Source organism: Xiphophorus maculatus, chromosome 12 (genome assembly GCF_002775205.1).
Source record: "Xiphophorus maculatus strain JP 163 A chromosome 12, X_maculatus-5.0-male, whole genome shotgun sequence".
In the NCBI taxonomy this organism is placed as follows: domain Eukaryota; kingdom Metazoa; phylum Chordata; class Actinopteri; order Cyprinodontiformes; family Poeciliidae; genus Xiphophorus; species Xiphophorus maculatus.
This window is the reverse complement of record NC_036454.1, coordinates 28370611-28381416: the sequence shown is the minus strand read 5'-3', so window position 1 is coordinate 28381416 and position 10806 is coordinate 28370611. Positions and strand designations below refer to the sequence as shown.

The 10806-nt window shown below is 41.5% G+C and overlaps 1 protein-coding gene across 1 annotated transcript; it reads left to right on the top strand.

The window, feature by feature from the left end:
• The first annotated feature begins 139 nt into the window (after window positions 1-139).
• Window positions 140-10798, top strand: dgcr8 (DGCR8, microprocessor complex subunit). Its single transcript, XM_014470832.2, has 14 exons — window positions 140-257; window positions 569-1562; window positions 1845-2013; window positions 3075-3217; window positions 4089-4401; window positions 4500-4697; window positions 4790-4891; window positions 5316-5414; window positions 6228-6310; window positions 6391-6491; window positions 7525-7631; window positions 7751-7878; window positions 7979-8092; window positions 9130-10798. Exons 2-14 carry the CDS (start codon window positions 849-851, stop codon window positions 9211-9213), a joined length of 2355 nt encoding a protein of 784 aa, XP_014326318.1. The 5' UTR covers window positions 140-257; window positions 569-848; the 3' UTR covers window positions 9214-10798.
• The last annotated feature ends 8 nt before the right edge of the window (window positions 10799-10806 follow it).

Here is a 10806-nt window from a genome sequence, read left to right as displayed (position 1 = left end):
TGGAGTTTAACATGAAGAACCTGTTCATTGGCTGGATCCCCAATCTGCGTAACAGCGGGGAAAGGCTGCGATTGGCCCGATGACCAATCCGTCATCAAAAAGCCGGTGCTAGTGGGCGGGGCATGTAAAGATTGCCCGATGTGTTTTCGCTCAAGATGGCGGAGCTGCTGCTGGAGCCGAATGGCAGCAGTTGGAAAATAAGATCATTTTAAAAGGTTGTGGAGCCGTGTGAAGAGATTCGTTTCGTATATCTCTCAGTGAGTACTTCCTCGGCGTTTTATTAAGCCGTTTACTGATTCGAAAGCAGTGTTTCATGCGTCTGTGTTTGCTCGTTAGCACTTTAGCATCGAGAATATCGCCACCGTATAAGGCCTAACATGCAACTCCAGGCTGAAGGGATGCTCGCTCTCCATTTTAGGCTTCCACGAGTTTGTGTCTGTGGCTCACTTTTGTAATTTTGGTGGCCGTTTGTGAAGTTGCCGCGCGAACAGACTACAAAGTTGGTCCTGAGTGTATTTTAATCCGATGCCTATTCTCTGTGGTCGTTTCCCCCCCTTTTATCTCCTAGATGTCCGCAGCGGAGAATGATCAGTGCCTCTGTTCCAAAATAAGCTGAATGCATTGTGATTTCCAATAATTGAGACAGTGATTCTGAAGGCTGTCTACATTAATGAAAAGAGCAATGTAGTCAGCTTAGCATATTCAGCATCTGGTACGTGGCCTATACAGGGATGATCTTCTGCATTGGAAATTTGCAAAGATTTCTTCATAGTTGTCAGCTTCCATTAGATTTAGGTTTTAACTTAACCACACACACAAAAAAGAAAAATTAAAAATATATATTTTAAATGGATACAGATGACGTACTCCCCCCTCTCCCCTTGGAGCCACCTGATGATTTTAGCCTAGACCAGAGCAGAGCCCCTCCACCACCTCCCCTGCAAACGTCCAGTGACGCAGAGGTAATGGACGTTAGCTCTGGTGGTGATGGACACACATACACCCCGGGGGACGGGGAAGCAAAGACGCAGGAGTGCACGAGCGAGGGCTCTCTGGTCTTCTGTAGCCACCTTTCCAGTGAGGCCAGTCCCAACCCACGGTGCCCCAGAACGGCCCGCCACGCTCCTCAGGTCACCAAGTTTTTGCCGGACCTGAAGCAGCTCAGAAATGTTAAGATCAGGGTGAGCTTCTCTGAAGGCAGCAGCAGCAGCAGTACCAGTAACGTTAGCAGTGGCAAAGACAGGAAGGTTTTATACACAGGTGAGGGCCAGGAGGCAGGAAGTGAAGACGGCTTAGCTTGTCTGAATGGTGAAGTGGAAAACATGATGAGCTTGCTGGAGGATGCTGAGGGTAGCAGTGGAGCTGGGGACGCAGCAGGAGGGAAGTCGGAGGACAGCGAGGTAGACCTGGAGAATAAGGTAGAGTTTGCTGTCTTGGATGAGTTGGAGGACTACTACGAGAACCTCCTGGACCGGGACGATGGGGAGCAGGGCGGCTTTAAATCTGATGCCATAGTTCAGCAGGAGGAGGTGCACGACGAGGCGTCGGCCTACGCCTACGAGGTACGTCTGAGCTCATTTTTATTGTCCAGAGTTCAACCGCTTTTACAAGTTAGTTAAAGGGGAATAAAAGATACATTTTTCTCACCATAATAACACCTCGCAAAATTGTACAAGGCATTCAATTTAGAGAATGTCCTTTGGTATTATCGTTTTTTTTTTATATATACCCTCGTGAGTCTCTGTGTCTGGTGTGGTTTGGTCTGTTCTTCCCCAAGACGAAGCATTCATGACTGCATTTCCGAGCCGTTTCCGTTTGCCGATCCTAACCGCTTCCTCTTCCAGGAGGGCTTCGACAACGATGTGGATGCTCTTCTGGAAGAGGGCATGCCAGTCCCGAAAAAGATGCGTTTAGCGGAGGACAAGTATGCCGGGGACAGCGATCACCAGTTCGACGGAGACGGCGAAGGGGGGGTGCAGCCGATGGTGACCAAAATCAAGACCGTGCTGAAAAGTGAGTGGTGGACTCGTTCTGACTGGTTTCTGTCTTTTACGTAACAGATATCCTTTTCTTTGCACACCTACTAAAGATGTGTTTAACGGTCATACAGCTGGTATTAAGTAAGACCTGTGAAGACACTACTGCAGTAATCAGACTGAAGATAAATGCATAAATTAGTTCCTCTAGATCTTGTTGGGACATCAGTCCTGGGCCTGTCGCAATAAATCAGTTAATCGCATGAAAAATTTAAATTAACTCAAGAATTTCCATTTGCGTGACTTATTGTTTTTCTCTTTTCTCTCTCTCTCTCTCTCTCTCTCTCTCTCTCTCTCTCTCTTTCTACCAAAAACTGGAGGACAAAGGTCTTCTGTCTGGTGCTTTGATCTCAACTGGTCCCTTTTTTTGGAAGGATAATTTTGTTTCCAGAGACTTCATGATTTGTTTTATTTGTTGTTTCTGTTGTATTGTTTCTATATTTTGGATATAGAAAATGTCTTCCAATTCCAATGTTAAGTGTTCATTGAAATCGAAGTGTATCATATTACCTAAAAATGGTCTCAAAACAACAGTGTTATCATCGCAATAACGTCTAGTACAATTTATTGTCCAGAAAAATTTGTTATTGTTTCATGTTTTCCTTTAATCCTCAAAATGTTCTTCAGGTGACAGAAGGCCGACTTTGTAACTATCTTATTATGTGTCTCTGGAGGTTCAGGTCACAGTTCATCAGATGGTGTGCAGATAAATGCTGTAAAAATATATTTTTTTTATATTTTTGGAACTGGTTGTCAAGAAAATGGTTGCTGTGGAAATGTATAATGATTTCTATGACGTATGCATAATTAAAATCGCATACATGCAGGTGTCGATCCTACAAATAAAAAGTACTACACACAGTAGTAAAGTATTGCATCATAGTAACCAAATTTTCTGTAGCTGATCTTTCTACAAGTTTAACTTCTTTTAAGTGTCTTCAGCTCGTGATCTGCTTATCATCTGGGACACGGCAGCATTAATTAACCGTATATTAATGTTTTGGGTTTTTTTTTCTTTGTTAATTTTTCGTGTGACAGGTCGAGGCCGTCCACCAACCGAGCCTCTTCCCGACGGTTGGATCATGACATTCCATAATTCAGGCATTCCAGTCTACCTGCACAGAGAGACCCGAGTGGTCACCTGGTCCAGGCCCTACTTCCTGGGAACGGGCAGCATCAGGGTGAGCTGCAGCAAAGGCTCATGTCTTAACAATAGCTGCGTTTCCATTGCAAATGAGTGCAAAATTTGTTGATATTCCGCTAATTTTGAAGAAAAAAAACAAACAAAAAACACACAATTTGCCATATTTACAGTAAAAAGAAACACAATTAAAATCACTCATGGATAAGTTTGCTCACACAGTAACTAATTAAAAAACATGCCACACCGTCGTCATCCTCTATCTACTTCCTGTAGTCTTCTTCGTCTTTTCCGCAAGTAGCGATCGATTGATTTAAATGAGACGGCGCATAAAGAGCGTACAATGTTACCGAAAATATACCGGATTTAGAGAAATGCTCATTTCCATCCGTTGAAAAAAAAAAAAAAAAAAAAGAACTGTATATAGCACGGAAAAAGTTTACAAAACTATGTCTGCTTCTGAAATTAAACGCTGAATTCCTCAAAGGTACCAACCAGCCATCCTTTCAGCTGATTGGAGGAGCTCTCTCTGTTGGCGACAGGCAGTGTGTCCCAGCACGTCCAACCTTTAACGGGTACAACATTCTGTGAAAACAAAGACTTTCTAAATTGTGAGTCTCAATTTGGAAGTTGAATCAGATTGAAAACCCATAGAGCCAAAAAAAAGCGCTACCCCATCCTAGCACAGAAAAACCTTTTACTGAGAAACGCTCTCGAAATTTCCCGTGTTTCCATCGAGCAGATTTATTTTGGTAATTTCAATTTGCGCAAATTTTTTACGGTCAATAGAAACACAGCCAGTGCGCATGTCGTAGGCGGTCTTCTCGGTTGGAAGATTTAATTTACAAACCTGAGACGTAATCCGGGTTTGTCGAAGAAGCGTTTCTGAACTCTCGTGGCTTCTTGTTCAGAAACACGACCCACCGACTAGCAGCATCCCCTGCTTACACTACAAGAAAATGAAGGACCAGGAGGAGAGGGAGCTCAACGGGGAGGTAAGCTCTAACGAGGCTGCTGCGAAGGCTAGCGACATGGAGAAGGAGGACAAGTCGGCGGAGGACCAGGAGGAACACCCTTCGTCCACCGTCGGCGAAAGCGGCCAAGTCAGAGAGAGCGTGGACGAGAGCGGCACACAGAGCAAAGAGGGGCAGGCGTACGACACGGCTCAAGGCGCCTTAGGGCAGGTCAAGGCCAAGGTGGAGGTGTGCAAGGACGAATCCGTAGGTAAGGAGTTTTGACGTTGAGCGGACGGGTTACGTTGGGTCTCCGTTTTCGATATGAAACAGGATATCTCCTAAAAGAAAAAAAAAAATCCCTCACAGAACTTGAAGAATTCCGTCTGTACCTGGAAAAATGCTTCGACTTCGAACAAGTCACCGTCAAGAAGTTCCGCACCTGGGCCGAGCGGCGGCAGTTCAACAGAGACATGAAGAGGAAGCAGGCGGAGTCGGAGAGGCCGATCCTTCCCGCCAACCAGAAGCTCATCACCCTGTCGGTCCAGGACGCTCCCACTAAGAAGGGTAACGAGTGCGGCGACGCGGGCCTGGAGGTTCTGTCACAGTCGGGAAGTTCTCCTTGAAAATATACTTCTTTTTTTCTTTTTCTTTTTCAGAGTTTGTCATCAATCCTAATGGGAAGTCTGAAGTTTGCATCTTGCATGAATACATGCAGCGGGTCCTGAAGGTTCGGCCTGTTTACAACTTTTTTGATTGTGGTAAGTTGTTTTGAAGTGACTGAAGTTACTGGAGGAAGTGGACGGTTGTTGTTTTGTGGTTCAGTAACCTGTAATATTAGCCTTTTAGCTGCATCCAATGTGCACCTTTTCTATGTTTGCATGTGGGCTAATGCTAACACTAACATGTCTCCTCAACTTATTTGACTAATCTAAATACCCAAACTGAAAATGTATTACCTTGTCACCATGGCGGAAGTATTTAGTTCTGTTTTATTGCCTCTATTCTTTTTTTTTTTTTTTGGTCCTTTCCATGTTTTGAATGATTTTACAGCACTTTGTTCCAGCTGCTGTTGTCTGAAAATGCTTTGCAAATAAACTAGTAGTTCAGTTTTTAGTTTTGTGATGTTGTTGTTCTATATAACTTGTGTGAATACTCACAGCAGACTGTTTTTGTTCCCTACAGAGAACTCAAGTGAACCCTTTGGTGCTTCAGTCATTATAGACGGAGTCACTTACGGCACAGGAACTGCGAGCAGTAAAAAACTTGCCAAAAACAAAGCTGGTAATTTCACATTTTCATTTGCAGCTGTTGCACATTTTCTATGGATCTGCTGCTAGATGCTAGTCACATAAAAAAAAAAACTATAATATGTATTGCTAAAATGCACACAGTAACTGCATTTTGTCATATTTTTGAATTGATGTTTATTGACACAGCTACATTGAACGAGCAGCGGAGAAAAATGGTCAACATACCGTAATCTGACGACACGGACAGTTTCAGATATTGTTAATTGGAATTTATTGTGACAGTAATGAATCAAAATCTGATTGTGATAAGAAATTTATCTCGGTAAACAATACAATAAACACACAGCCCCAAATATAAATACTTTTATATTTAAACAATATTTTGTATCTTTTATTTTGTAACAGTTTATCCGTACTCAGTGCATGTACATTGAAGAATCATAAAAAGGGACATTTCATAATTTTGGTACAAATTTTGTAGGATGAACTGGTCTTCAAATGAAATCAGGGGAAATTAATAACAACGTGTTATCTGCTCCTTCCTCCATTTCTTTTTTGTTCAAAAATTTATTAAGTCTAGCTTGTAATCCTTATTCGACAGACAAGTTTAAAAGATGCAAGGAAACAAAATAGAAGTGTGAACCTGGACACATTTTTATTTTTTATTTTTAAAGAAACTGTGATGGAACCCTGCTTAATTGTTTTTATTTTTTTTCATTTCCATGCGTTTGCATATTAACATGCGCGGTGGAGCGAGATAAAATGGCAGCGTGCCAACGAGATTCCCAGGCGCTTCTGCTAGCTAACATGTAACAGAACCGAACTCGCTTGTAACTCTCCTCAGCCCGAGCCACACTGGAAATCCTCATCCCCGACTTTGTGAAGCAGACCTCGGAGGAGAAACCCGTCGAGGGCGACGAGCTGGAGGTACGCCGCGCCGACTTTAGGAACCTTTGAATCGTTACCACGGAAATAACTCTCTCTCCTCTGCTGTTTTTGTCCTGCAGTATTTTAATCATATCAGTATAGAAGACTCGCGAGTGTACGAGCTGACCAACAAAGCAGGTCTACTTTCGCCATATCAGATTCTTCATGAGTGCCTTAAAAGGTAAATTTGATTGTTTTTTTTTTTAGTTTGTTCTTTTCCGGGTTACCGGGAGGAAAACGGTTTGCTGTCTGTTACTGTCGCACATCAGCTATATGGCTAGCGGCTAAAAAGAGTTCTGGTTAGGAACTTTTTCTGTAACACCAACAGTATTCCAGTGGGACTGACGGGTTTCATATCACTTTCTTCCAAAAATAATGGACTAAGTCTTTATTGACAACAGTGAATTTTGCAAAAGAAATAATAAAATCACCACCTCTTTCTTTCTAAAAGATGTTTAGGAAGGTGACAATATGTAACTGCATCCGATTTCCATCCAACTAATGAAATATTTCTTACATTGCGTACTTTAAAATGCCATGATTCAGTAGAGCTCAGAACAGCACCGATAAAGCCTAGAATAAACTCCTTCCAAGGTGAATAAACTCCTTCCAAGGTGAATAAACTCCTTCCAAGGTGAATAAACTCCTTCCAAGGTGAATAAACTCCTTCCAAGGTGAATAAACTCCTTCCAAGGTGAATAAACTCCTTCCAAGGTGAATAAACTCCTTCCAAGGTGAATGCAGGAAGGGTTTGAAGTGGGGGGGGGCTTAAGAGGTAAGAGAGGTTTTCTGTTTGTTTCTGGGTTGTTGTTTTTTTTTTTAATAAAGGTCAGGACAAATATTAAAAATAATTGTTAAACAAGTGCAATAAGGTTTAATTATGTTGCTTAGACTTGGTTGGAATTCCTTGGAGACGTTTTCAAAAATTGTACTGGAAAGATCCGGCTGTTTTGATTCTGATGATGCTGCATGTATTAAAAAAGGTGAAGGTATTAAAAGTGATCCTTTTTTCGGTCTACGCTTTGTGTTTTTGCCAATAATTACAGAAATGTAATTATTTACCTATTTCTGTACTAGAGTGATCTCTTTGTTGCTTTTTTGTTACGTTTTTTCAGCTTTTTTTTTTTTTTTTTTTGACTTGTGTGTGGCAAGGTTAAAAATGACCTAGATAAATGTTGGGGTTTTTGTTGTTGTTTTTTTTTTTTTTCTCTCAGAAACCATGGAATGGGGGACACCAGCATTAAATTTGAGGTGATCCCAGGAAAGAACCAGAAGAGTGAATATGTTATGACGTGTGGGAAACACACGGTGCGAGGCTGGTGTAAGTAGAACCGAATTCTAAGTCTCGTCAATTTACGACTTTTTCCTTCCTTACCTCACGGAACCACGCACGCAGAGTTTTCAGAATAGTTCTGTTCCTTGGTTTTCTGTCCCAACCAGGCAAAAACAAGAGGGTCGGCAAACAGCTGGCGTCCCAGAAGATCCTCCAGATGCTTCACCCCCATGTCAAGAACTGGGGCTCGCTGCTGCGCATGTACGGCAGAGAAAGCAACAAGATGGTCAAAAAGGTGAAGATCCGCAGCGTCTCGCACTGTTTCTGCCACTTTTTCCACGGGTTGGAGAGCTGAATGCATGTAAAGCTCTGTGCACAAAACAATCTTTTCTCAGGAGAGTTCAGACAAGAGCGTGATAGAGCTGCAGCAGTACGCCAAAAAGAACAAGCCAAACCTTCACATCTTGAACAAACTGCAGGAGGAAATGACGAAACTGGCAGCTCAGAGGGTGAGAGTCTGTGACGTCTGGTGTGTTGCTACACGTTTGGTGTTTAGTTCTTCTGATCTGTATTTCTCTGTGCAGAGCAGAAGAAAATAATCGCAGCTTTGTTAGATCCTGAGTCTCAGACTCAGCAGGAAGGCAGTCTGAACACACACACACACACACACACACACACCCTTTTTGTCCAACATGGCCATATTTTCTAGAACAGCTTCTGATGTTCGTAACTGGATGTAGAAACACGAGCTGCAGAAACTTGGTAGCACAGGAGTCAAAAATACCTTTTTTTTATTATCAATTATTTTGACGATGAATCAAAGCCTGCTTCCTTTCTGAGCTTCAAAAGCACAATTTCTCTGTAAACAAAACAAAAAGAAGTTCTAATCGAATGTACTTGGCCAATATTCTCATAGTTAATGACAGAATTACTAATTCCTATCAGAATAAATGTTATTCTCTCCTCGCAGTGTACAATATGCACTATTCCCCATTTCTACCAGGGGTAGTAATTATTCTAATAATGGATTATTCTATTGATTAATTTGACGACTAATGGATTAATTAGAATTTTAAATAAATAGTCAGATCTTTTATTTCACCACTTAAGCTTTTTAATGTAATATTAGAAACGCTTTAAACTAATGAAAATAAACAAACTCCTTTATTAACCAAAAATATTTCCTTCCCTTAAATGCAATAACATCATTCTTTTAGTGAATTTGAACAAGGTTAAGCTAAAACTGTGCCGTAAGTGGAATCCTTGGTAAAACATATTTTAAGACGAAAAACTTACTTTTCTCGTAAATGCAAGATGTATATACTTTTTTCCGCAAACGGCCTTTGTTGAGTCTGTATATGCCAGTTAACGATTAATCGGTTACCAAATTCTATCATTTGAATAATCGATTTGTCACGATTAATCGTTTCAGCCCCAACCCCTCTATTTGAAGGCATGTAGCTGTGATTCTATAGCCGAGTACGTTAGTCCCATTCTAAACGCGTCAGTCATCTGTTGTGGTCGCTTGCTCTTCTTTCCACATCAGGAGGAAACCAGGAAGAAGCCCAAGATGACCATAATGGAGTCGGCCCAGCCGGGCAGCGAGCCCCTCTGCACTGTCGACGTTTAAGTCTCGGAATCACTGACGAACCACAGCACTGAAACCCCAGTCACTGTCAAACATCACACCGCATCATGGCGTCCACGACAGAACGCATCACTTGACATCCGGCGAGGAGCGTAGCGTCACACTGATCAGACCGGCGGAGCCACCGCCGCTCGCTTCCCACGGCTCCGCCTGAAAGGTTGAGCAAGTAAGAGTGTGAGGGTTAGGACTGAATGCACTTACGGAGGCCTAGAGATTTGGGGGGGGGGAAACTGTCTACCTCTCTAGATGCGTCCTAAACAACAAGAATATGAATGACATCGGAACAGACATGCATGCTTTTAACTGTTACAAAAAAAAAACAACCAATCCTAACATTGGTTTTGTTAATGTGTTATTTTAAAAAGTCAATCTTTTAGTACTCGCACTTGTTTTTTTTGTTGTTTTTTGTTTGTTTCTTTTTAGTGCTTGAAGTTTTCAAAAGGGACTACTAATGCTTGTATTTATACTAGTCAATTAATTGGAAAAAAATCTGTTTGTTTATTGGATATTTAAAGGATAGAGGAATAATAATTAAAAAAAAAAAGTGTATCACTTTTGTTAATCAATCTGAAAAGTCGTCGTGTTTGTTTGCATGACTTGCGTCATGAAGTGGCCGTTTGGGGAAAAAAAAACGTCACCATGCACTCGTGTCTGGTTGGATTTTACTTTTCGCTCGTCACGCTGTTGTTCGGAGAATAACCGTTTGTGGGGATGTGATTGTTTTTGAGTAGGACACAGTTACAGTCGCAGTAAACCCGACCCAGGGTTGGAGGTACCGTTAGCTTTGACATTTCTTTAACAACTAGCTTTTTTTAATCTACACTACTGCTAATTTCAGACTTTTTTTTTGTTGTTGTCCATTTTAAAAAACAAAGTCAGCTACACGTTGCCTTAGTTAATTCATTTCATGAAGGGCTCAGACTCTAAAGAGGTCGGACCTAAAACGCCCTTCAACAGGAAGTGGAAAGACCAACCCCCATTTACTTGATAAAGCATTTACTCCTTAGGCATTTGGTACGTTTTAAGTGGAGACGCGCTTTCAGAGTTGTCTTAATTGGTGTGTACTTTGTACGTTTGCCATCATCCTTACAGTAGATCATGCTAGCTATAAATATATAGTAAAAATAAACTCTGAAGGCAGCCTTGTTCAAGTTGGGAGGAAGAGTGTATACCAAAGCTTACATCCAGTCTTATGCATTTTCTAGAAATCTACATGTTGCAGGAAAAAAAAAAAGTTTTAACTGTGGCACTAGCTGGAGCAAAAACAAATACAAACTGCTGTGCTTTTCTACAAAAAACAATTTTAGGAGGCATATGTTTAAGCAATGCTCTTGTGATTGTGTAGATTGCTTCAAAAATGTGTTTTTTTTTTTTTTGTCTCCCCCCTCCCCTCATCTGTACGTGTCTTGACTCACCAAGTCATGATGTAAGGAGAGAAATAATATTCTGGTTTTATGTGGCGTTGCATCAATAAAATGTTTGAAAACGTTGCTGCCTAGAAACTGTGTTGCAACCTGAACTCTTGACTTCAGTGATGTTTGTTATGCAAAATAAAAATGTCTTTACTGACATCTA